At 53.9% G+C, this 26,782-nt stretch overlaps 1 protein-coding gene across 3 annotated transcripts; it reads left to right on the top strand.

Moving 5' to 3' along the window:
* On the top strand, window positions 1-26,581 carry CFAP20 (cilia and flagella associated protein 20). 3 transcript variants are annotated; one of them, XM_075940466.1, is made up of 6 exons: window positions 1-239; window positions 15,958-16,037; window positions 21,896-22,007; window positions 22,681-22,869; window positions 23,944-24,054; window positions 26,094-26,581. In XM_075940466.1, the coding sequence occupies exons 1-6, from the start codon at window positions 156-158 to the stop codon at window positions 26,094-26,096; spliced, it is 579 nt and encodes a 192-aa protein (XP_075796581.1). In that variant the 5' UTR covers window positions 1-155; the 3' UTR covers window positions 26,097-26,581. The 3 variants fall into 3 exon arrangements, with proteins under 3 accessions (XP_075796581.1, XP_075796580.1, XP_075796578.1); XM_075940465.1 differs by having other exon boundaries at window positions 26,091-26,581; XM_075940463.1 differs by lacking the exon at window positions 26,094-26,581 and having other exon boundaries at window positions 23,944-24,063.
* Window positions 26,582-26,782: the final 201 nt, after the last annotated feature.

Raw genomic sequence — 26,782 nt, 5'->3', positions numbered from 1 at the left:
AGGAGCGCGCGGAAGAATCTCACCCAGGCTCCTCCCCTTTCCGCCGGGCCAGCGTCTCCTTCCGCGCGCCGAGCGGGGGCCTGGGCTGGGCAGCGGCAGCGCGGAGCGGCGGGGCCGGGGCGGGCCGGCGGGAAACTCCCCCCCCGCGCGGCGGCATGTTCAAGAACACGTTCCAGAGCGGCTTCCTGTCCGTGCTCTACAGCATCGGCAGCAAGCCCCTGCAGATCTGGGACAAGAAGGTGCGTGGGGGGGGGGGCCGGGCCCCTGCAGATCTGGGACAAGAAGGTGCGTGGGGGGGGGCCCCTGCAGATCTGGGACAAGAAGGTGCGTGGGGGGGGCCCCTGCAGATCTGGGACAAGAAGGTGCGTGGGGGGGGGCCCCTGCAGATCTGGGACAAGAAGGTGCGTGGGGGGGGGCCCCTGCAGATCTGGGACAAGAAGGTGCGTGGGGGGGGCTGGGCCCCTGCAGATCTGGGACAAGAAGGTGCGTGGGGGGGGCTGGGCCCCTGCAGATCTGGGACAAGAAGGTGCGTGGGGGGGGCTGGGCCCCTGCAGATCTGGGACAAGAAGGTGCGTGGGGGGGGCCCCTGCAGATCTGGGACAAGAAGGTGCGTGGGGGGGGGGCCGGGCCCCTGCAGATCTGGGACAAGAAGGTGCGTGGGGGGGGCCCCTGCAGATCTGGGACAAGAAGGTGCGTGGGGGGGGGCCCCTGCAGATCTGGGACAAGAAGGTGCGTGGGGGGCCCCTGCAGGTCGTGGGGGGGGCCCTGCAGATCTGGGACAAGAAGGTGCGTGGGGGGGGCTGGGCCCCTGCAGATCTGGACAAGAAGGTGCGTGGGGGGGGGCTGGGCCCCTGCAGATCTGGGACAAGAAGGGTGGCGTGGGGGGGCTGGGCCCCTGCAGATCTGGGACAAGAAGGTGCGTGGGGGGGGGCTGGGCCCCTGCAGATCTGGGACAAGAAGGTGCGTGGGGGGGGCTGGGCCCCTGCAGATCTGGGACAAGAAGGTGCGTGGGGGGGGCTGGGCCCCTGCAGATCTGGGACAAGAAGGTGCGTGGGGGGGGGGGCCCCTGCAGATCTGGGACAAGAAGGTGCGTGGGGGGGGGCCCCTGCAGATCTGGGACAAGAAGGTGCGTGGGGGGGGCCCCTGCAGATCTGGGACAAGAAGGTGCGTGGGGGGGGGGGCCGGGCCCCTGCAGATCTGGGACAAGAAGGTGCGTGGGGGGGGCCCCTGCAGATCTGGGACAAGAAGGTGCGTGGGGGGGGGGGCCCTGCAGATCTGGGACAAGAAGGTGCGTGGGGGGGGGCCCCTGCAGATCTGGGACAAGAAGGTGCGTGGGGGGGGGGGGGCCCTGCAGATCTGGGACAAGAAGGTGCGTGGGGGGGGGGCCCCTGCAGATCTGGGACAAGAAGGTGCGTGGGGGGGGGGAGCCGGGCCCCTGCAGATCTGGGACAAGAAGGTGCGTGGGGGGGGCCCCTGCAGATCTGGGACAAGAAGGTGCGTGGGGGGGGGGGGCCCTGCAGATCTGGGACAAGAAGGTGCGTGGGGGGGGCCCCTGCAGATCTGGGACAAGAAGGTGCGTGGGGGGGGCCCCTGCAGATCTGGGACAAAGAAGGTGCGTGGGGGGGGGGGGGCCCTGCAGATCTGGGACAAGAAGGTGCGTGGGGGGGGGGGCCCTGCAGATCTGGGACAAGAAGGGTGCGTGGGGGGGGGGGCCCTGCAGATCTGGGACAAGAAGGTGCGTGGGGGGGGGGGCCTGGCCCCCTGCAGATCTGGGACAAGAAGGTGCGTGGGGGGGGGGCCCTGCAGATCTGGACAAGAAGGTGCGTGGGGGGGGGCCGGGCCCCTGCAGATCTGGGACAAGAAGGTGCGTGGGGGGGGCCCCTGCAGATCTGGGACAAGAAGGTGCGTGGGGGGGGGGCCTGCAGATCTGGGACAAGAAGGTGCGTGGGGGGGGCCCCTGCAGATCTGGGACAAGAAGGTGCGTGGGGGGGGGGCCGGGCCCCTGCAGATCTGGGACAAGAAGGTGCGTGGGGGGGGGCCGGGCCCCTGCAGATCTGGGACAAGAAGGTGCGGTGGGGGGGGCCGGGCCCCTGCAGATCTGGGACAAGAAGGTGCGTGGGGGGGGCTGGGCCCCTGCAGATCTGGGACAAGAAGGTGCGTGGGGGGGGGGGGCCCCTGCAGATCTGGGACAAGAAGGGTGCGTGGGGGGGGGCCCCTGCAGATCTGGGACAAGAAGGTGCGTGGGGGGGGGGGGCCCTGCAGATCTGGGACAAGAAGGTGCGTGGGGGGGGGGGCCTGCAGATCTGGGACAAGAAGGTGCCGTGGGGGGGGGGCCCCCTGCAGATCTGGGACAAGAAGGTGCGTGGGGGGGGGGCCCCTGCAGATCTGGGACAAGAAGGTGCGTGGGGGGGGCCCCTGCAGATCTGGGACAAGAAGGTGCGTGGGGGGGGCCCCTGCAGATCTGGGACAAGAAGGTGCGTGGGGGGGGGGGCCCCTGCAGATCTGGGACAAGAAGGTGCGTGGGGGGGGGGCCCCTGCAGATCTGGGACAAGAAGGTGCGTGGGGGGGGGGGGCCGGGCCCCTGCAGATCTGGGACAAGAAGGTGCGTGGGGGGGGGGGCCGGGCCCCTGCAGATCTGGGACAAGAAGGTGCGTGGGGGGAGGGCCGGGCCCCTGCAGATCTGGGACAAGAAGGTGCGTGGGGGGGGGGGCCCTGCAGATCTGGGACAAGAAGGTGCGTGGGGGGGGGGCCGGGCCCCTGCAGATCTGGGACAAGAAGGTGCGTGGGGGGGCCCCCTGCAGATCTGGGACAAGAAGGTGCGTAGGGGGGGACCCCTGCAGATCTAGGGACAAGAAGGTGCGTGGGGGGGGCTGGGCCCCTGCAGATCTGGGACAAGAAGGTGCGTGGGGGGGGCCGGGCCCCTGCAGATCTGGGACAAGAAGGTGCGTGGGGGGGGCCGGGCCCCTGCAGATCTGGGACAAGAAGGTGCGTGGGGGGGGCTGGGCCCCTGCAGATCTGGGACAAGAAGGTGCGTGGGGGGGGGGGGCCGGGCCCCTGCAGATCTGGGACAAGAAGGTGCGTGGGGGGGCGGGCCGGGCCCCTGCAGATCTGGGACAAGAAGGTGCGTGGGGGGGGCTGGGCCCCTGCAGATCTGGGACAAGAAGGTGTTGGGGGGGGGCTGGGCCCCCTGCAGATCTGGGACAAGAAGGTGCGTGGGGGGGGGCCGGGCCCCTGCAGATCTGGGACAAGAAGGTGCGTGGGGGGGCGGGCCGGGCCCCTGCAGATCTGGGACAAGAAGGTGCGTGGCGGGGGGGGGCCCCTGCAGATCTGGGACAAGAAGGTGCGTGGGGGGGGGCCGGGCCCCTGCAGATCTGGGACAAGAAGGTGCGTGGGGGGGGGCCCTGCAGATCTGGGACAAGAAGGTGCGTGGGGGGGGGGCCCCTGCAGATCTGGGACAAGAAGGTGCGTGGGGGGGGGCCTGCAGATCTGGGACAAGAAGGTGCGTGGGGGGGGGGCCGGGCCCCTGCATATCTGGGACAAGAAGGTGCGTGGGGGGGGCCGGGCCCCTGCATATCTGGGACAAGAAGGTGCGTGGGTGGGGTCCGGGCCTCTGCAGATCTGGGACAAGAAGGTGCTGTGGGGGGGGCCGGGCCCCTGCAGATCTGGGAGAAGAAGGTGCGTGGGTGGGGGTCCTCAGGGCCCTGCCAGGTCCCAAGAGATTAGTAATGTGCTGTCCCCATGACAACGAGGTACCTGGCAACATGTCCCCCGGGCCTGGTCATCCCTGATTTCTTGGCAGGTTTACTGAGGGCCTCCGCCACATTGGAACAGGCCCGAAGGAGCAAGCCCTTGCCTGAGACACTGTCCTCCAAACCATTACGTCCTTCTGGGGGTGGGTGTGCCAGGAAAGGCCGGAGCTATCTATTGGAGGAAGGTGCAATCAGAAATGACCTTCCGTCGCAGTGTAGGGTCTGGGTAAGGAAACTTGTGCGCTTGCTGTCTTGTGGACAACGCGTATTTCTTGTCCTCGGATGTAGCAACCGCGGCTCCATTGTCTGAAAGTCTCTTTCCGGGAGAGATGGTGTTGTACGACGTTCTAATTTGCAGGGCCACTTCTGTGACCTCTCTCCAACTTCTATTGCATCTGATTGTCAGTTTTAATTGATAAACTCCCAACCTCCCTCCCAAAAAAGAAGAAATCAGGGATTTATCTGGAACTACATCAGAAGTGTATCTTCTTTGCACAGGTGGGTAATGCAGACTGTGATGGTTTGGTTTCTAATGCTCACTACTGGGTTGAACCCTAATTAGTCTGTGTTGACCTGCTGGTGCACACTAAACATTCTGTAGTGCACTTGAACGTAGTGCTGCTTCGAACAGTATTAGACTAACACGGCTACATCTCTATTACTATTCTATTATGTTCAAGTGCACTAGAGGACTTTATAAAGAGATTACTCATTACGTTGCTATAATATCTGTGATTGCATATAACATATTTTACTCGGTACCGCCTTCCCTCCACACTAGGGATGTAAGTGACTAGTCTGCTATCCAATAAGCAAAAGCTTATCCCATAGTTGACTAGGCCCTCGACTAGTTGCTCCCCCCTGCTGCCTCTTATCAATGGCAGCAAGGGGGGGGGTGAGGGGAGGTGGCTTAAAAGCCAGTTCTCCCCAGCACTGTCTCCAAGGGAGGCAGGGTGGTAGCAGGGACCGGGCGTGAGCTGGGAATCAGCTGATTCCCAGCTCATGCCTGGTCCCAGACACTGTGCCTGTAGGCTCTTAATACATCTAAAAAGCAGAAGTGCAGCCGGAGGGCCCGGCGCGAGACAGGAATCAGCTGTCTCTTCATACCTTTAAAAAGCAGTGTTAGCTTCCAGGGCTGGGAGCTAACCCCGCTGCAGCTCCCCCGCTTATTGACTAATCAAAGGAAAATCCATCGACTAGTTGATTAAACTAAATTTAACATCCCTGCCCCGTGCACACACAATTTTGAGCATCTATGTACAACTGAAAAATTCCTGAAAACAACCCTGAAAAATAGAAAACTGAATAGCAAATAGCAGCATCCAGTATTCCGGTATATATAAAACAGTCCTCAGAATTGTACAACTTGATGCTTTGATCTTGTCCTCGGGCCAAGCAAAATTGTGTGTTAAGATGGCAGTGTCCTGTCTTAGAAACACCTAGTTTAGTGTTTGCAGTTTTCTCTTTGACTCATCTCTTTGGGCTCCTTGAGCAGAGATGTTTCCCTCTTCACACTATAAAATAAGAAGTAGTCAGTGTAAAATGAGATACAAATAATGTCAGTTTCGACATCTGCCTCAAAATCTCCTTGCCAAATAATGTCTGAAAATAGTATGTTTCTCATTTCAAAAGTTGAATTTTTCAAGTTGCTATGCACACAGACTTGGGGAGCTAAAAGTGCCTATAAGCAATGTGCTGTCAAATAGTCAGAGTAAACCAAAGTAAATGGGGAGGGGGGGATAGCTAATTGTTTTTTGCCATGTCAGGATGTGTCTAGACTACAGAGTTTTGTTGGAAAAATGGCTGTTTTTTCGACAAAACCTGAGTTATGTCCACATTACAAGCACGTTCTTTTGACAGAGCTCTTTCACAAAAAGGCGTGTGTGGATGGGGAAGAGGGAGGTTTTTTTGGAAGAAGAGGGAAGAGGGAAAAGCACAGGTATCCTGGTGGCCATTCTGTCCATAGCAATCACAGCTTACATGTGAGAGAGCATCCAGGCAGTCTGGACACTTTCAAAAGTGCATCACTTTTTCAATGCGCTTTTGCAGTGTGGATGCTCTCCTGCGCAAGAAGTTTTTTCGGAAGATCTCTTCCAAAAACAGTTTCTTGCACAAGAAGTCCATAGTCTAGACGTAGCCTCGGTGACAGTCATCTTGGGCATCGGAACAGCAGGATGTAAACAATGTCAGCCAAAGGTGATTTTTGTTGGTTCATTTTAAAAGTGGCCTGCAAAGAACACACAAAATGGTGTTTGTTATGCTGTATAACAAATCTTGAAACGCTCTTACGTTTTTACTTAGAAAGGGTGAGAATGTTGGCTTTAGCCTTTCTCAGTTTGCTACCATGCTCTTTAGGCTTCTCAGTTGTCTGCTGGCATTGAACCTTTATCAGAAAGCCCCTTTCACCAAAATGCTGATGTTACGCAAAAATCCCCTTACGACTAAGTTAGCAGCAGTCTGCCTAAGCCTCCTTTTCCCTCCCAGTTCCTTTGGTGTTCTGCCTCTTGTGACATCATAATTTCCCAAGTTGTCCATTCAGAAGATCTGTTGTTCTAATGTAACTTAGCTGGCAGAGAAAACCCATTGTGTTCATAAAACTCTTTCGGGCTTTGTCTGTGCATCCTAACACAGCGCAACAGGAGGGCTGGGCGGAGGAGGGCAAGAGCCCAACTTTTTTCCTTTTGAAGAGCTCCTTTGAAATTGGAGGTGCATCTTGCTGCGGGCGTCCAGTCTGCTCTCAGGGGTATGGGTTAAACGTATTAAATAAAACCAGCCCCTGTGTGTGGTCTGAAACAGAGCTCAGTAGTGGTTTCACGGTTCAGTAATTCCTCATTTAACACGTGCCCGCTTAACACGTTTTTGCGATAACATGGTTTTTTTTAACGGAACGTTTTTTGAATTTTACGACCGTCCCCGGAATAACACGATTTCCCCCGCTGGTGGCTGCGCGGGCTTCCCCCACCTCCCTGCAAAGCGGCGGAGGGTTCGCCGCTCACTGTGCCATTCCTCGCTGACTCTCCCTCACTGGACGCCTTGCTCCCTCTCCTCTGCCCCTGCTTGCAAGCCAGTGGCTGGGTTTCCCCAGCCGGCCTGTCGCTGGCAGCTGCGCGGGGCTTCCTCCATCTCCCTGAAAAGCGGCGGAGGGTTCGCTGCTCGCTGCGCCGTTCCCTGGCGACTCCCCCCCCCCCCCCCCCCCCACCGGATGCAGTGCAGGGGCATACTCCCAACCCAATCCCCCTCCCCTCTCCTCTCTTTCCCTTCCCCAGAGCCAAACACCTCCCCTCCCTGCTGTAACCCAGTCCCCTTTCTTCCCCAACCTTATATCCCAGTCCCCACAAACACCACTGCTTGAAACGCACCCCCCCACCTTTTCCATTATTTTCAATGGGAAAATTGACCCCGCATAACACGTTTTCTCTTAACACGATCATTTTCTGAAACATATCTATAGTGTTAAATGAGGAATTACTGTATACTACAATGAACGGTGGGGCAAACAGCTGTGCGGGAAGAATAACGTTTGGGGTATTTTTAAAGCTGCTCGTCAGCTAGCATGTGCCCTGTAAGAAATGCTGGCTTTCCAACGCCTCAGTCATGCCCCTTCGGAGTTGGTAGCAGCAGTGTGTGCGCAAGCAGAAATAAACAGAACTGATGGAGATGAAGGCTAGGCCAATGGACGCTGTTCTCAGAAAAAAAGACTTGTGCCTCTGTCATGGAATCCGAGGGTTGGAAGAGCCCTCTGGAGTCATCAAGTCCAACCTCCTAAAAGCAGGACCAACCCCAACTCAATCATCCCAGACAGGGCTTTGTCACTCTGGGACGTAAAAACGTCTAACGTTGGAGATGCCGCCGCCTCCCTAGGGAGCCCATCCCAGTGCTTCCCCACCCTCCTAGGGAAATAGTTTTTCCTAATATTCAACCTAGACCTCCCCCGCTGCAACTTGAGACCATTGCTCCTTGTTCTGCCACCACTGAGAACAGCCTTTCTCCATCCTCTTTGGAGCCTCAGGTAATTGAAGGCGGCTCTCAAATCCCCCTTGTTCTTCTCTTCTGCAGACTAAGCCCAGTTCCCTCAGCCTCTCTTCAAACCATGAGCCCCAGCCTCCTGTAACCATCTGCTTGGAGGTTTATAAGCTTGTCTGTCTGAATGGTCTCATTAAAATGTAAGCCGTCCCAAGTCCTGCATCGTGGCAGGGGGCTAGACCAGGTGACTCTGAGTCCTGTGGCTCTGCGTTTCTCAGCGAGTGGCAGCAGTGGTTGGCGATGGGTAGTCAGGGTGAAAATGTTCGTCGTTTGCCTGCTCACCCACCTCAGCTTCACGGCACCTGAGAAGTCCTGTGCATGTTGCTGCCACATCCGGAGGAAAGGCATGCTCCTCCGGCCCCAGCAGGGAGCAGCAAGGGGGGATTTCATGCCCCTTGGGCTGCAGCAGGGCTGGGTTAAAAAACAGGCTTTAAGGGCTGCAGTCCGTGGCCCTAAACTAAGAGGGTCCCTGGGTTGCAGCCAATTAAGACCCTGTGTCCTGGATAAGCCCTTCCTGGCAGGGGAGGTGGCTCTGTGCGCTGCCGTTCCTCCCCTCTGCCTGAAGCTGCCTTGCTGTGAGCACTGGGAAGTCCCTGTGCTGCCTGTGCCTGCAGGCTCCACCTATGCAGCTCCCATTGGCTGGGAACTGCAGCTCCCATTGGCTGGGAACTGCAGCTCCCATTGGCTGGGAACTGCAGCTCCCATTGGCTGGGAACTGCAGCTCCCATTGGCTGGGAACTGCAGCTCCCATTGGCTGGGAACTGCAGCTCCCATTGGCTGGGAACTGCAGCTCCCATTGGCTGGGAACTGCAGCTCCCATTGGCTGGGAACTGCAGCTCCCATTGGCTGGGAACTGCAGCTCCCATTGGCTGGGAACTGCAGCTCCCATTGGCTGGGAACTGCAGCTCCCATTGGCTGGGAACTGCAGCTCCCATTGGCTGGGAACTGCAGCTCCCATTGGCTGGGAACTGCAGCTCCCATTGGCTGGGAACTGCAGCTCCCATTGGCTGGGAACTGCAGCTCCCATTGGCTGGGAACTGCAGCTCCCATTGGCCTGGCTGAGCACGTGGCAGCCCGGACTGTGCAGGACCATCCTTTTCCTTCCCCCCCAAACGGGAGCTGCCCCAGGTGAGCTCCCACTTCCTCTCCCGCCCTGAGCCCCCTCCCACAGTGTAAGTCCCTCCCTAAGCCCCTTCCACCACCCTAGCTTCCTCCTAGACTGGACACCCCATTCCTGAGCCCCCTGCTGAATTCTAATTCCCACCCAGACTCTGCTCCCCTGCCCCAGACTCATGCACTCCAATCCCCCCTCCTGCACTCCAATCCCCTTGGCTCCAGCCTGGAGCCCTCTCTCACACTCAAATCCCTTGGCCCAACCCCCGCTGCCATTGATTTGAATACTGAGTCATTATGTCACCGTAATGATTCACATTAGCGCGTTTAGAATTACAGATGGATTCACGCTTCCTAGTTTTAACTTCGTGTAGTAGAGTGATCCGTGCACAAAAACAGGATCTGCAGATTCAGCAGACTCACTCGACTTGTTACTTAGCCTGCTTTACACACAGCATCTTCAAGTCATGCATATTCATATCCATAAGGCAATGTTCATAAAGCACGGGGGCGGGGCATGACACAGCCAGCTTGTTGTGATGGGGCTGCTGACCACTGGAAAACAGACTAAGTTCAGGACATTCCACTCTGGCACCTGCACAACCAAGCCTCAGTTCACCTTAGGGATGTGGATGGTTAACCGGTTACACGGTAAGTATTAGTCTTACCGGCAGGCTTACCTGATAACTGATTAACTGGAGGCATAGGCTGGCAGGAGCCAGATCCTGCTCCCCACCCCACACCCATAGTGGCCTGGCTGGCAGGACTGTTTGTAATTGGGGTCTTCAGCGACTTTTAACATTTCCTGAAGATCTGTGCTCACCAGTAACATGTTAAGAGCTAGTCATGGGCTTCTTCGGTGCCAGTCTCCTTAATGCAGACGGTGCCGATGTACCTATCTTGATATAATCCCTGGTAACGTACCGTAAGCCGCACTGGGGTCACTCCCACTAAATGCCTGTGTAGCTTGTCTACCTCAAGGATCTGTGCTGATGTCACTGTAGTGATGTTGTTGTATCTAGGCCAATTTTCTTACTGTGGGAGGGGGAGAGAGACTTTCTAAAGATCCTGGGAACATTCACTTTGCAAAGGCGCTTGTGCACACTGGAAACCTTGTCTTGATTATATTCTGTGTATAGTATGGCTTCCAATTCTCCTTCTGTGTTAGCTTTCATTCCTTCCTCTTCCCCCTCCTCCCAACCACGGGCTTCAGTTAGCCTGTAGGCAGGTGGTTTGAAAACAGGCTGTCCCTCTGCTCTGTGCTTAGCATCATGCTCGAACAGACTTTGATTCTGGAGTCCAAAGTGGATTATCCCACTGAGAACTGATGTGGGCGTCCTGCCCTGTGTGTGGGTGGTGGAATATAGCACAGAGTGGTATGGTTCTCCGGGGAAGGAGGGTGCGGGGGGGGGGGGGGGGGGGGGGGGGGGGAGAGATCCTTGCCTCCTGTGGTTAGGGAAATGAAGCTAGCAACAGCAGAGTTTAAACACAGCTGTTGCTAGCACGGTGCCAACCACAGATAAAGCCCTAACAACGCTCAATTGCTGGACAGCAATGAAATACTTGTTTGTGCCTCTAGAGGCCTCTCTCGGCATGTTTCATTCACTGTTCCAAGAGACCCTACTTGGCCCGAACTTGCATTTTCCTGCCAAGAGCTGGGTTAATCTTCAATCTCTCCAATCCCTGAGTTACACTGACTTGGGGTGTTACAAGGAACAATAGGGGGTGTAAAACGGGCCCATGCAAAAATGGATTTTTTTTTAAAAATAAAGATGATTTTTGAAACAGCGAGGAGTCCTATGACACCTTAACGACTTACTCGGGCATAAGTTTTCGTGGGGAAAACCCCACTTCGTCAGATGTATCGCAGCGTTGGCCCACGAAAGCTGGCGCCTGAGCAAATCTGTTAGTTTTTAAGATGCCACGGGACTCCTCGTTGTTTTTGCGGGCACAGATGTGTGTGGCTCCTGCTTTGTCAGTCACGTGCAGACAAGTGAGTAATTAGTAAATTAGTCATTAGTAAATCAGTGCAACGCAGAATAGGATTATTTGTCTGGATGATCAGATTATCTCCAGCTGTGTAAAATAGGACTTCATGGGAATTTTTATCAAACCCTTTCTCTCTGCTTCCAAATAAGTCCTGGTTGGGCTATGACAAGGGATAGAAAATGTTCCTCGGGATTCGATGTGCTGGAAGTGTAACTAACCTCGGAGTGTTCACAGGCGCGACCAAAACCCCTTCGCTGCTCATTGCCGAGCAACCGTTGCAATCTGAAGTTACAAACATTCCCTGTCCGTGACATCAAGCGATCTCTTACGGTGCAACGCTGTTTGCAATATGGGTTAACTGCTCTCCGACGGCCAGCCGCGGGAGCAGCCGTTTGCGGAGGTGGGAGATAAGTAATGGTATCCGCAGCCTTTCAGCTGTCTTCTCTACTGGGAATCAAATTAATTCTGGGTCATTAGCTCGTTCTGATGATGAGTTAGAGGCTGTTGTGAAACAAGTTTGTTATCCCCCGACTCTCAAATTCTTTGTAACTCGTAGTTTATGCCGGTCTATACTCTGCCTTGTTTGGTGGTCTCATCCATGCTTTCTTTGTTACTCTGCCTGCCTTATATTTTTCTTCCTCTCCTCATCCTGCTCCTGGGAGTGTTGTCTGAGAAGAAAAGCTGTTGTGTCTGTAATCCTTCAATATGTCTCCTGAGTTTGGAGAAAGAAACTGTCTTCCATGGCCTATACCAAGACCGTTTTCACGTGGCGCTAAACCAGCGATAGGCAACCACAATTAGTAAGTGGAGCATGAATGGTCCTCCTTCATCTCTCACTGGGCTGTGGGCACCCTGCGCACCCCTCGCACGCACTGGGGCACTGGAGACCCGCACGCACCTCCTCCCTTGCCTCCCAGCACTTTCGGGGCACCATGCATGGGCAGATTCGTGCTCTGTCCTCGCTCCTTCCTCCCAGAGCATGAACAGCTAAGCTTTAGGCGGAAGGGGGACAGAGTGCGAATCAGCAGATTCGTGGCACTCCGAAAGTGCTGGGACGGAGGGGCATGAGTCGAAAGTGCAGGGCCCTGTGCCCCAGTGTGGCAGAGGAGTGATGGAGAGAGGAGGGGCCGCAGGAAGAACCCCAGTAGGCTACATGCAACCCACAGGCTCAAGGTTGCCCCCCACCACACTAAACTGACCTAGTGGAAAATGACTAGAAAAAGAAAGTGTTAAATGTTAATTAATGAATAAACTGTCATCAGTACTGGCATTCTCACTAGAGACACGAAACTGACCCTCCGCATCTCCTGGTTCCGAAACAGACATCTTGAGCAGCCCGTGGTGCAGATGTCCTGAGATTACCCGTAGTGGAGATTACCCATAGTCAAGCCCCTTCTTTTTCAGTGTAAACCGTTTTAAAAAAAAAATCCCTGCTTTTACAAAGAGTATTTTGTTTCTTCTCCAATGTTCACCCTACTTTTGTAGCATTCAAATATATGTAAATATGTCAAAAAAAAATCTCAGGAAAATACCATATAATGCATTAGGGGTGTTAAATTTAGTTGAATCGACTAGTCGATGACTACTCGATTAGTCGATAAGCAGGGGGCCGCAGCGGGGTTAGCTCCTGGCTGAGGAGCTAACCCTGCTGAGGCTCTGCCTTTTAAATGGATTAAGAACCTATCGGCTCTTAATCCATTTCAAAGGCTAAAGCACAGTAGGAGGGACCCAGCACGAGCCGGGACAGCTGGGCCCTTCCCTCTGAGCATCAGCCTTTTAAATGTATTAAGAGCCTGCTGGCTTTTAATACATTTAAAAAGCAGAGGAGCATTTGGGGCTAGGCACCAGCCGGGAATTAGGTGATTCCCGGCTAACGCCTGGTCCTCTACCCCCCTGCTTCCCCTATCCCCTGCGGAGACGGTGCTGGGGGAAACCGGCTTTTAAGCCAGCTTCCCCCCAGCACTGGCTCCTGCTCCCCTCCCTTGCTGCCTGTAGTAGAGGCAGCAAGGGGCAGGAAGCGACTGATGAGGGACTAGTCGACTATCCGATAAGCTTTTGCTTATCGGATAGTCGACTAGTTGCTTACACCCCTACATTGTCGAAGCAAAAACACGCTCCTCTGTGTTTAGGCAGCTAACAAGCAGCTTTATTAATTAATAAAGCACAGCATGAGCCAAACGTGGTCACAGCAGAGCTAGACCCAGTAAAGCTGCTAATACAATCAATCCTAGTATCTTTATACCCTTAGCTAAACAGTCTGACGTCAGGGCATCCAATTACAGAAATCCTCAATTAAATTTGGAAAAACCAAACCTTATCAACAAGATGGCGGACAGGTGCGAGGGAGTACATCTCCTGTCCCAACTAGCCCAATTAACACATACCAATAGCCCATCCTGTAGGCCTCTTCTCATGGGGTGACAGAAAGTTCACTCTGGTCTACGTGCTTGAGAGAAAAGCTGAAATGGTTTCTGATATACAAGATGGCTTCTAGCTAAATATGAAAATGGTTTCTACAGCTTCTACACCTACATTGCATGAGATAAACGTATTCCAATAATACATTAGTCAGTGTGTCTGTGCAAAGTAAGACTCTGTTTTAGTCTTGAAGACATACACAATAATTACAGGGGTGCAAGCGAGCTCTGAAGTGTGTGTGCATCTAAATGTGTCAATGAATCTCCTCCCCACCATATACACAATTCCGCTATGTCCAAGACTGGAGGAGAATGGGTCTTGGAAAAGACTCCTTAAAAAGATAGCCGTGAGCCTATGCTCCGCAGAACTTTTGGAAATGACAGCGAAGAGCTTCACAAAAAACAGGGAGTGTGTTAGAAATACCGTCAAATATTGGACCTAGTTATAGGCTAATAACTCTTAAGTCTACAACAGTAACCTGTTTATTCAAACGAAAAGTTTTTGGGGGGGATTGGAGAGAGACTGTTTTCTTAAACTCAGAGGTGGCATTGTACTTTGAGCTCATTTTAGTTCTGCAGCAAACCACATGGAATTTCATTCATCAGAGCCGTCATCTGAATCCTTTCCCCTCTTCCTTCTGTCCACCAAAATCCCTGATGTTTACGCAGAAAAATGGTTAATGTTTTATTTGCATCAACTTTCAGCGGTTTTTGTTGTGGGGGTAATAAACACTGGCACATTCCCAGGACACATTAAATAAAAACTGAAAACGAAGGGGTCCTAGCAATGGCAAGAGCTGTAGTGTAGCCCAAGAGCAGGTATCTTTCTACACTTACCTAACTCTGCTTAACCGTGTTACTTTCCCAGCGCTAAATCCAGCACGTGGTGTTTGTTTCCATAGGGCCTATTGCTCCGGTTAATATACGGAACCACATTTAGTCTTTTAGTGGCACGATTCTGGTCGCAGGTGGAAAACAATCAAATCATCTTAAAATTGCCAAGTTAGTTTCTTTTAGACCAGCCCGTAAATAAACGGGAGCTATATTATGGTGCAGAAGGAAGCATAGGATAGGAGAGCAGGAATATACTGGCTATCCCATGAGGAGTCTTTGTCAGTTTAACATCTTCTTTGTACGTTCAGACTTGGAATGGCATTCAAAGCATGGTCTGTCAATCGGTGCCAGCATCCATATCACTACCAGCATCAATTTCAGGAGATCTCAAGAAAGACCTCTTTAGAGACCAGAGAAAGATGGGTTTTGTTTGCCATATTTTCTCTGCACGCACGCACACACACACACACACACACACGCACGGTCATCCATTTTAGGTCCATTTACAGCAACTGACTAAGCAACTTTCGGATGAATTGCTGGTTGTGCAATTCATTTTTTTTATGTGTGACCAGAATCCTCCTGTCAGATGTTTAATGTGGTTCGGGATTTTAGCTGCTGAGTGGCTTAACAGACATTAAATAATGGATTCACAGGGTTGCAGTGTGCTGATTCCGCACTAGGAAGTGGGTGATTTAATTAGCAAAAGTGCCTTTTAATGTCGATTTCAATTTTTTAAATGTGTGTCGTTAAAAAATGAACGTGCTGACTCGAATGATTTGCAGAAGTTGGTTGCAGCGAAGAGCAAGCGTCGCGTGACTTGTGCCAGTTTCTAGTCTGACCTTCCTGCTCTGTCTGCGACTAACTTTACTGGATCGTTGGCGATCTCATATCAGCGCATGGTTTTTTCTTCTACCGTTACTCTGTTATTAGCGTGGCTTTAACCAAGCTTTCTTTATCCTTTGCTGTTGTTTGCCTGAGAGTTGCCGGCTGCAGCGTCCAGCCTTAGCAATGGGCAGCTGCACAGGGGAGATAAAAGCTCTGTCGATGGAGAAGGTGTGCTAGGCAGAGGGGAGGGGGCAGGGTCTGGGGCAGTTTCCTCTAGGCCAGTGGTTCCCAACCTTTTCCTGATGGGGACCCAGTTTGACAATTCAGGAAGATTTGGTGACCCACGGCAATTCAGAAATAGGGGGAGGAGGTGAGGCCGAGCCACCTGGGGAGACACTTGGCGACCCTTTTGAAATGTAATGGCAACCCATACTTGGGTCCCGACCCATAGGTTGGGAAACCCTGCTCTAGGCACAGCGTGCCCCGGGGGGGAGAGCACGTGAAATCACTTGGTCCCTGCCATTTTGAACAGCTGGCGGTTCCCTCTAGGTATTGCATGCCCTTGGCGGGCGAAGATTTTGCATGCTCCCTCACCCCCTGGCTCCTATTGGCTTGGGGACGGGGGAGTGCGCAAAGTCTCCTGACCTGGGGGTATGGGCGCAGCAGGGCGGACCACACGCCGGATCTTGCCCACCCCTGGTTTATGCCTTCATATTAGCTTCTGCAGATGACATGGGGCTTCGGAGACTCTCAGAAAAGCTTTTTGCTTGGTGCTGTGATGTCGAAGGGTAGTCGCACGTCCTGCAGCTGTAATTGAAGTTATGGTTGCATGAGGTGCGGGACGATGTCGATCTGATTTCTTCCTGTGACCGCTGAGGTGAATTCTTTTGGGGATGTTTCTAGCTTGCTCTTCTGGGCTGGGAGCTCTCCCCTGCTTTTCAGGAATGGCAGTTGTCTTTCCTCTCTCCTGCGGTAACAGAATGTTCCACTTTCTCTTGTTCTAGGTGCGGAATGGCCATATTAAAAGAATCACCGATAACGATATCCAGTCCCTGGTGCTGGAGATTGAAGGCACCAACGTCAGGTAGACAAAGAGGCTGTTCTTTTTCCGAATGTGCTATGAAGTGTGAGCCCCCAAACAGAATGAATGTTCATGGTGCTGCTTCCCTCATCTTCTCTTTCCCAAAGACTAATCTATTTTCCCCCTATGCGTATTGGTGAAATTCTCCTAAATCAAATGGCCCCTTCTGTAGTAGGGATGTGAACGATTAGTCGACTGTCTGCTAAGCAAATGCTTTTTGGATAGTCCACACACTAGTCGACTAGTCGCTTCCCCTTCCCACTGCCTCTATCAGAAAGAGGCAACAAAGGGCGGGGGAGAAGTGGGGGTGTTTCAAAGCAGCAGCACCACATGGAGCCCGGGGCCGGAGCCCGGGGCCAGACCCTGGATTCCACACGGCGCTGCTGCTTTGAAATGCTGCATGCAGCCTGGGACTAGCTGGGACTCTCCTGCTGACCCCGGGCCGGGCTCCATGTGGCACTGCCACTTTGAAACGCCACGGGGAGCCCAGGGCCAGCGGAGGACTGCTTGAGGCCCCCTCTGGCCCCGTGCTCCCCGCCACGCTTTCGCCTTCGAAGTGTAGCAACAGTCATGGGGCTGTTGGTACACTTCAAAGGTGGAGGTGCCCTTATCGACTATCAATGCGAATCGACTATTTGATTAGCCAATTAATCAAAATTTGACATCCCTACTCTGTAGCACCTTGTGGCATGGGCAGATACCTGCCCATTTGTGCTCTGTTTTTATTCCATAACTTTCTCATTTGAAACCTCGCAGGAGTTTTTTAAATGTTTACAGAGTTCTGGAGGCCTGGGGCTGGAATTGTGGGGCTGTCTGGCCTCCACGTATTTAAGGACGTGTTAGTGCTGGAGAGTTGCTGCTTTTTGGTTCCAAGAATGCTACTTGTTTAGATCAGGGACTAGAGGGCTTGTATTTTTAAAAAAACAACTGAGTGGGCCTACTGGTGTGTGCAGGAAGTGTGAACAGGAAGCTCTCGTGATAACCTGGGAGTGTCCCATTAACCTGGTGGGAAGGAAGAGTGTCTTTGAACAGAATGGTGGTTTTGTCTTAGTCCTCCCCACCCTCCTGTGTTCCCCTCCCTTGGAATGGATCAGTCCACTGTTTCACTGAGGCCCCCATTGGTCAGATCTGCCGGGTTAGATGTGTTTGGATAATCTGATTGGCTGATCATCCATACGGTCCAAGTGTAGCATTCTGATGCACCTCGTGAAATTGCTCAGCTTTGCAGTAAGGATGTTAAGAGGCAGGGTAATTGGCTAATCGTGTAGTCGATACAAATTGTATCGACTACACGATTAGTCTATAAGGGAAGATGCTCTCTCCTGGCTATTACTACATTTAAAATACAGAGCTGCAGTGGGGGTAGCTCCCGGACCCGGCGTGAACCAAGACTGAGCCAGGCTTGCTCAGGGTTATCGGGTAGTTGACTACTCGACTAGTCACTTACCTCCCTAGTTTGCAGAGCGTAGCACATCCCCACAAGGCAGTAACCAGAAATGTCTATAAGGCCTGGTCTACACTGAGAGTTTAGGTTGAACTTAGCCATGTTCTGTCGATTTTTCTAAACAATGAGTCTGCACCACTAAGCCTGTTCCGTCGACTTAAGGGCTGTCCAAATCAATTTCAGTACTCCTGTTTTTCACGAGGAGTAATGGTAAAGTCGACCTTGCATGGTCAACTTTAGGGTAGTACGGATGCAGCACTGTAAAGGACAATGTTCTTGGCCTCTGGTAGGTGACCCACAATGCCTTGCTGTGACTGCTGTAGCCAGGATGTTCAGCTCTGCAGCTCTCCAGTTGCACAGGAAAAGCCCTGGGAAAATTTGGATTTTATTTCCTGTTTGGCCAGTGTGGCAAGCAGACCTCAGAGCCAGCAACGCACCTCAGCAGCACACGTGACCAGGAATGCTCAGGGTGGCAAATGATGAATTTGCGTGGAGCATTCATCAGATCCTGGACTTCGCAGCTGTGTGGGGAAAGGAATCTGTACGGGCAGAACTATGCAGCAGCGAAAGAAATGCTGGTATCTGTGCCCAGATCGCAAAGGGCACGGAGGAGAAGGATGACGCCAGAGACGCCCACCAGGGCCGTGTGAAAATAAACGGGCTGAGGCAAGCATACCAGAAGACAAAGGAGGCAAACAGACAGTCTGGGTCATTGCCACAAACATGCCATTACTATAAGCAGCTGCATGGGATCCTGGACCAGTTTCCCAAGCCGGTCCATGGATTCCTCCAGAGACTCTCATCGGGCAGCAACGTGGAGGACAAGAATGGTCAGCAGGCAAGTGGGGCATCCGATCTCACTGACAGCCAGGACCTTTTTATAACTGTGGAGACCATCCCCTCCTCCCAGGACACCTCGCTGCCAGGCCTGGATGTCGGGACGGGCCCTTCTGGCGCATTCACGTTTTTTAAGCATGCCACAAGTGGGTGTAAGGCAGTTGGGTGTGATCTGTGGCTGCCGCTTTGCCAACACAGCGGGGACTTCCTGGAAGGGCTAGTTAAAGTGTCTGGACCCAGAGCATGAATCCTCCCTGCACAGCACCATGAAGCTCTCACGTAGGAACTCTTTGATCCTTCACACAAGGTTGCTAGGGAGGCTGCCTTATTCCGTCCTCCTCAGGCGGACACCTTCCCACGCCAAGCCGGCAGCGAGTGGTCTGGGGTCACTGCAGTGAACGCAGTACCGCATAAAGCCCAGGTTTTTGGCCACATTCAGTCATCATCCGCTCCTTATCGCTCCGTGTGATTCGGAGAAGACTGATACCTCGCATGGTGACCTGGATGAAGCAGGTTGATGCCTCAGCCGTAAACCTGTTTGCTCAGCCCCAATGAAGCATGGTTTGAGTCCTGCCTGGACCCCCTTCCCCATCCTGCCCACGTGCTCCTGCAGGAAAGGAAAGTTGCACTCTCCCAGGAAACAGGGAGACACAGTCACTGCATGAGCCCCTGCCTGGCTGCTACACCTGGATCATCTTCCCCACTGCAGGCTCCAGCCCCGGCTTGTTCCTGGCCATGCCTGCCATCACGTCCAGCTGCTCCCCTGAGATCTCTTTGGTGTACCTGCTGCACAGTGAATGCTTAAAAGCACAACTGTGGCCTTCTACATGACGCATCCCTATGGTCTTGGGACAGACCTTTCTTTATGCTAAGAGACTGGGTTGTATGCCCACGCCCCCGGCTCCTCCAGCTGTCCGACGGGCGTTCCATCGCCGCCTCTCCCAGGGCCCTGGAACGCAGGGTGGGGGGAAGTCCAGGACAGCCTCATACTCAACCCCAGGGATGTGTCCCGGAGCAAAGACTGGCCTCATACTTGTGATTGCTGCACAGGGGGGAATTGTAATAAACCACTCTCCCCACCCCCCCATATACAAAAGCCCTCCCTCCCCCCCGAATTCCTTTTCTGTCCCTGCTTCCCTGTATTCGCTAAATAAAAATGCATGATTTCTCGACCGTCTCGCTCGCTTGTTTTGAAGGAGAGGGAGGTTTACAACGTTTACAGGCCAGCCCACTTAATCCAGGGGGCACCTCATTAAGGTGTGCATGACTGTTGCAATGTGTATGACTGTCGCGTCACGGCCTGGCCATTCCCAAAGCTGTTTTCCAAGCCGCTCTGATTTCCTGTGCCCCTCTCTGGGCTCGCCTCAGTGTCTGGCTGTAGCTGCTCTTAATTACTGCCTAGATGCTGTGCCTCAGCCACCCATCCTGGCATAATATGGCCCCCTTCCTGTCACAGGTATTATGGAGCATGCAGCTGGTGGCCACAAAACTGGGAGTGTTGCGTTTGCTGAGAGAGAACCTGTCAAGACACTGCGAAAGCTTCCCTTTAATCGTCCAAAAGCACATTCTGCATGTGCTCAGCCTGCAGTCCAGGCTGCCCATGTACAGTTTCATGGGCCACAGGAGCATGGGGTGGGGGGTCTCCAAGGATCGCTATGGGCATTTCAATGCTCTGATGTGAATTTTCCAGTCTGGGAAGACAGTTTCAGCTTTGCAGCTTTCTGAAGAGGCAGAAGTTGCTGAAGACGCGCGGGTCATGAACCATTCCCGACCATCCCACGTTGATGCCAGTGAAATGGCCCTTGTGATCCGCCAGCGCCTGCAGCACCACCGAGAAATACTCCTTGCTGTTTATGTACTCTTATCCGGTGCCAAGGTGGAGATGTGCGCTCCATCTGTCGCCCCACCGCAGTTAGGGAACCCCAGTGCCTTTTTTTGTAAGAAAAAAGGTGCCGGTACTCCAGGCTCGAAGTTGTTGAGTTTAAAAAAAAAAAAAAAGAGAACTTGTTGAGCAAAAGTTGTTGGGGGGGATGGGGGGAAGCCATGCTGGGGGCCAAAATGTGGTCACAGCCCCTTTAAGAGCCACATGTCTCGGGCAGGCTTCCATCGGGAGCCAAGCCGCCCCAGGAAATAGGTGCCGGTATGCCGTCCCGGGGGAAAAAAGCACTGGGAAACCCCATCACAACAAAGCGCTTCCCTGCAGTATCCACGTTTCCCAGAGTCACTCTCCTTTGTAGCAGAAGGGTGTGGATCGATTGCCTTGCCCACGTGGATCACAACCACCCGCTCTGTAGACTTCCCAGCTGTCTGGAATGGCACGCTTCCTCGGGGCTATTGCTCCTCGCTTCCGACCGAACGAGCGGGTCTCGTTCTAGTATTGCTGCATGTCTGGGCAGGGGAGAGCAGTTCGCAAACTTCCACAACGGTGGCCGTATGGGCTCGCAGCATCAGAACCAGCATGCCACTGTCCAGAGGATTGAATATCGGCGGCCTTTGCAATTCACTCAACTCAAGTGCTTCACAGAAGAGTCTCTTCATGGCCTCCGCAGAGTCTTCCTTGTTCCGGCGGGCCCTGGCTACGCTCTGGAGATACTCCAGCATAAGGTGCACCATGGTTAATGGTTGCTATAGTACTTTGCTGCTTCCATGCTGGGTTCTACGCTTTCCCAGCTATGGTGTCTGCACAGATAACCCGGGGGGTGGGGCATGAAAAGGCCTAAGGGGAGGTAGGAGAGGGGCCGCTGACGCCATGTATGCAGAACCGCCTCTGACACCATATTCGCAGTTTTGGTCCCAGTATGCACTGGGAGCATATCCCACAATGCAAAGGAGTGGCAGGAACATGTGGAGTGCCCCCTCTGCACCACTCTCAAAGCCAATGGTAGCGACCCTCCTGGGGACGCGTTGCATCGAATTTTCGCGCGCAGTGGGGACATGCACCTTCGACTTTACAAAATCGTGTGCTAGGAAATTGACCTTAATAAATTTGACTTTCTCTCTTGGTGTAGACAAGGCCCAAGTGACCTGCAGTTTTTACCTCTGCTGGCGACAGTCAAAGAGGCGGTAACTTCAGACCATCTAAGTTCATAGGCAACAGGTTTCAAACAAAAGGAGGTACTACTTCACGCAACGCACAGTCAACCTGTGGAACTCCTTGCCAGAGGATGTTGCAAAGGCCATTTTATAAATAGGGTTCAAAAAAGGAACTAGATAAATCATGGAGGGTAAGGCCATCAGTAGCTAATAGCCAGGCTGGGAAGGTTGGTGTCCTCTGTCAGAAGCTGGGAATAGGCGAGAGGGGATGGATCACTTGATACTTTTTCTGTTCATTCCCTCTGAGGCACCCTTGCTCGCTGATAGAAGACAGGCTAATGGGCTAGATGGACCTTTGGTCTGGCCCAGTGTGGCTGCTCTTAGGTTTGGGTACTCCTTGGAGCTGGGAAGCTTAAATTGAACATAAGAGCTTCCTGGCTCATTCTTCTTGCCAACCGTCTCTGAATGTTCTTTGCTGATCTATCTGCTGCGTACCAGGCAACTGTCGCGAGGAGCTAGAAATATTAAGTGTCTCTCTCCCTCCCAGTACCACGTACATCACCTGCCCTGCCGACCCGAAGAAGACGCTGGGCATCAAACTGCCCTTCCTGGTGATGATCATCAAGAACCTGAAGAAATACTTCACCTTTGAAGTACAGGTGAGTGGGTAACGGGGTTAAAGAGGGGAGTCCCCCCAGCCCCCGTTGGTGTGGAGATCGGGGGCAGCCTGTCTCTCTAAATGCTCTAGTAGCTGAGCCCTTTGCACACACTAATGAATCTTTTCTTAGCTCCTGGGTGAGTGGCCCTAGGTAGTGGTGGCCTGGTGGAGACCTGGGTTCTATTCCTGGTTTCCCCCTCTGGGTGACTATGGGCCAGTCACTTGCTTTCTCCGTTTTAAATCTACAGATCCCAAGCCTCTAGAAGAGCTGGGAATTTCAATTATAGTGGCAAAATGACTTGCCGAAGGCTATCCTGGTGTTCTGTGGCAGAGCCAGAGCACCTCAGTCCTAGTTCATCAGTCACAGCATCCGTTTTCTTTCCCTTCGAATCAGACCCTCTCTGCTGTTGCAGCCTGATCACATGAGTCTGGGGGCTTGGAGTTGAGGGGCAGCAGTCAGGTCCCGACGGCACGTAGCGACCATGTGTGACACCCAGGTTCCATGAGACATCCCGAGCCTGACTCACAAGTAGTCTGACTGTAATCAAACTGTGGCAGGGTGCGGGAGGGACCCAGCGTCTGACTCGGAGCTGGAGGCTGCCTGTCCCAAGCGAACTGGGCGCTGCCGCCGTCTGTATCTCCTTGACAGGCTGTCTCTTTTTCCTCCGCGCCAGGTGCTGGATGACAAGAACGTGCGCAGGCGCTTCCGGGCTAGCAACTACCAGAGCACAACCCGGGTGAAGCCCTTCATCTGCACCATGCCCATGCGGCTGGATGACGGCTGGAACCAGATTCAGTTCAACCTGTCGGATTTCACGCGCCGTGCCTACGGCACCAACTATATCGAGACCCTGAGGGTCCAGGTACGAGCCAGGCCGACCAGCCAGGTGGCTGCCAGGGCCTCCCTCCCGCCGTCGCCATAGAGACCGTGCTGCACGGTCTCCTCAGCCATGGGAATGGGCAGCTGGGATTCAAGCAGACAGAGGCCTGGACTCCACCTGCGTGGATCCTTCGCCTGTTTTACCTGAGCACCGCTAGAGGGAGCGGCCGGCCGCAGGCCTCTCTAGCTGGCGTGAGTGCTCTCGTGTCTTGGTGAGGGGTGACTGGACTGAGCCTCCCACCAAATTCAGTTGCGTTGAGGTGACAGAACCAGTTTCATCCAGTCTCTCCTCAGCGTCCTTCAGCTCCGCAGACGAGCCGGGGAGATGCCTTCTGGGGAGGGTCAGTGGGGCTGAGAGTCGGTTGTGGGGGTCAGCACAGACCCGACAGTGGGGTGGAAGCCCTTGGTCTCATTCCCGTCCCCAGGGAAATCCCAAAGCGGTAATGGTGAAGGACCTTTCGTCAGCTGGTGCAGAGCTGACTCCATGCGTTCAGCCCGGGTTTCTTTGGCCAGCTCCCAGCCACAGGTCCCATCTGCATTGACAAGTGTCTCTGCATATGCAGAAGGAACGGTGCCAGTGTAGGACACAAGAACCATCTTTGAGCCTGTGCCAGTCATGTGAACGGAGGGACTGGACATTTTGACATTCTCGCCCTCTCGAAATAGCTCCGTTGCAGATTATCATGCCCCTTGTCAGCCCAGGTCACCCAGCGTGAGAGACCGAAACACACTGGAATAGCCAGCTGCAAAAAGCCAAGGGCACGCTGAGTGGCTAGGATACCAGAAGAAGGTGGGTGGAGGAGCAGCTGCTTTTTAAAGCCGCTGGAAAGAAAGGAGGCAGAATACCCCCTGGAGTATGTGACCAGGCCTCGGGCTCGCCAGCAGATCAGCGGACCGCTGCAGCGCCAGTCACCAAAGCGGATGTCCTTGGTCTGGGATTCTCAGGCGACGGGGGAGTTCCGTAATGGACACGCGAGGCCAGGGCGGGTTGCGGGCCTGTCGAGCTGAAGGGGAGACTCTGAGATGCAGCCCAATCTCTCCGCCTTTCCACCCCCAGATCCACGCGAACTGTCGCATCCGCCGGGTGTATTTCTCTGACCGGCTCTACTCGGAGGACGAGCTTCCGGCTGAGTTCAGGCTGTACCTCCCCGTTCAGAACAAGGCCAAGGTGAGCTAGCCTGAGGTGGCGGGCGAAGCAGCAGCGACGGCCCTCGCAAAGGCCTCCCCCTTGGCTCGCGTTTCTTCCTCCCTCCTGACGCTTTAGCAAAAGAAGGTTTCTGACAAGAGGCCTCCACGAGGGAGGGAAGTGACTAGTCGACTGTCCGATAAGCATATGTTTATCGGATACGAGAGTAGCGACTCGACTCGTCGCTCCCCCGCCCGCTGCTTCTCTCAGAGAAAGGCAGCAAGGGAGGGAGCAGGAGCCGGTGCTGGGGGGAGCTGGCTTAAAAGCCGGTTTCTCCCCGGCACCTTCTTCGTGGAGGGCAGAGGCACAGCGAGGAAACGGCGCGAGCAGGGACCGAAGCAGTCTCCGCTCACACCGCTTCTCTTGCGCTTCTGCTTTTGAAAATGTACAAGAGCCCTGCCGCTCTTCTGCCTTTTAAATGGAGTAAGAGCCGGGGGCTGAGGCGTGGCTCCCCCTTATCGACTCATCGAGGACTTGATTAGCTGATTATTCAAAATAACACCCTCACCTCCGCAAAATATTTGGGTCGGAAAAGCATTTCCCCTTGGCTCACAGTAGGGAGCCAGGCCCTGGTATGTTGCTGCTGGCTCGAAAAACTTGCTTGCTGACGGCAGTCTGACCCCGGAAGCAGAGCTCTCCGTGAGATGCAGGCGCAGTTCCCTTCCCCCCCCCGAGAAGGAGGCCTTCCAAATTTGCAGGGGCTACGACTGTGGCAGGTGGTTCCCTGACTGTGGTCTCTGCTCGTTGAACCCCAAAAGCTGCTGCTGTCGCCAAAGTCACATACAACTGGAGAACAGAATTGCCGACAAACTGGCTGCCGCCTCTGACCACCTCCAATAAGAGACAGTAGCCTGTTTCCTCCGACCTCAGTCACTTTCCTTGAGGTGCAGCCAGAGAGCCGTGGGACCCTCTGGATCAGTGTTTCTTAAAGTGTGTTCTGCGGCACACTGGCGAGCCACATAGCAGTCGGAGGTGTGCCGTGGAGAACAGAGTTCAAAATGGTCACCCTTAAAAGGGCAACGCCTGCTCTCCTGCTCTTTTTTTTTTTCCCCGCAACAAAAAACGTTTGGTGTTCCGCATTAAAAAAAAAAATATTGTGTGGTGTTCCTCAGTCTTAAAAAGTTTAAGAAACACTGCTCTGGATCATTCTCCAGCGATCACGCTCTAGTTTTGGACCAGCACTGCGGGCCTTGATAGATAAATATCCAGCCCTCATCCACTAGAGTCCCCCCAGACGAAGGTGCTGGTGGGTTGGGGGAATAAGTCAGGTGGGAAGGAACTTGGAGGAACATCTAAAGGGAGTGAATCATCTCTCCCAGCCCTGGTGTTTGTCAGGGCTGTGTTAATAAGGACGTGCTACAAAGGTCCTGGCACCAGCAATGAAGGTCGCGTAAGGCTGCCAATGGAAGGAAACAGGCTAGCACCTCTGCTTGGAAGTGACCAGCGGCGGCGGCCAGTTTGTTGGCACTTCTGTTCTCCAGTTGTGTGTGGCTTTGGCATCTCTTACCAGCGACAGCAGCAGCTTTTGGGGTTCAACAAGCAGAGACAACAGCGGGAAGCCACCTGCCACAGTCCCAGCCCCTGCGAATTTGCAAGGCCTCCTTTGGTACAATGACCGTTACACCCATGTGCACAGCGCAGAGCCGGAACCCTCCTGTTCCAAGTCTGCTGCCCACGTGTGCAGGGCAGAGCGGGGGTGAGGGGATGGGTGTGCCTGGCTCTGGAGGAGGATTGGGTTAGAGCAGGGAGTGGTTGCCTTGCTCTAGGGGAGAAAGAGGGGGAATTGGGTTAGAGCGGGGGTGGGTACCTGGCTCTGGGGAAGAGGGAGGGGGATTGGGTTAGAGCAGGGGGGAGTGACTGGCTCTGGGGCAGAGGGAGGGGCATTGGGTTAGAATGGGGGGAGTGACTGGCTCTGGGGCAGAGGGAGGGCATTGGGTTAGAATGGGGGGGGTGCCTGGCTCCGGAGGAGAGGCAGATGCCAATCACTGAGTAATCCCGTCTCCTTTATGCCCCCTCAGCAGTAAACTGCGTTGGAAAGAAACAGGAAGACCGTGCCATGGCTCGGTAGAACCATGAAGACCGTGATGGAGAATGTTCTAATGAAACACAATTAGCTAAATTCACTCTGCATAGGGTAACTATTGAATCATTTGGTATCCCCTTTTCTGGGCAGGACACAACTAACCATGTAATAATCCTGGAATCGCATTGTACGTTCAGAAGTAGCACAGAATCAGAGTATTTATCTGGCTCTTCCTAAAAGCTGAGTCTAAACCCTGCCAGTGATGTGGTACCTCTTTGCCTCACTCGGGGGAACTACCCAGTATGTGAGAGCTGTGTGTCTGCGGGGGGGTTGTCTGGTGTGGAATTACAGGGTTAAGTGTGCCCTCTCAAAGATACCAATGTGTTTTTTCTTTCCTGGTTTGCCATCTTTGTTTTATATGTGCTCTCAGTATGGATGTAATACTCACACGTTAAAAGTTATTAAACATTTGATTCTGTTTGTAAATGTGTCCGGGCATCTCCCTCCTTTGGTGGTGCTCCTTCACTCAGGGCACGTTACGTTGCCGCATTCTTTTGAAAAAACTCACGTTATTTTGAAATGACAAGCGGAGCGTCCACACAGCCAGCCCGTTCTTTCGAAATTATTAGTAGCAGGTTTCAAACAAACAAAAGGAAGTTTTTCTTCATGCAGCGCACAGCCAGCCTG

The sequence above is a fragment of the Pelodiscus sinensis genome, chromosome 12 (genome assembly GCF_049634645.1).
Source record: "Pelodiscus sinensis isolate JC-2024 chromosome 12, ASM4963464v1, whole genome shotgun sequence".
Classification (NCBI taxonomy): domain Eukaryota; kingdom Metazoa; phylum Chordata; order Testudines; family Trionychidae; genus Pelodiscus; species Pelodiscus sinensis.
This window is presented reverse-complemented; position numbering and strand designations above follow the sequence as displayed.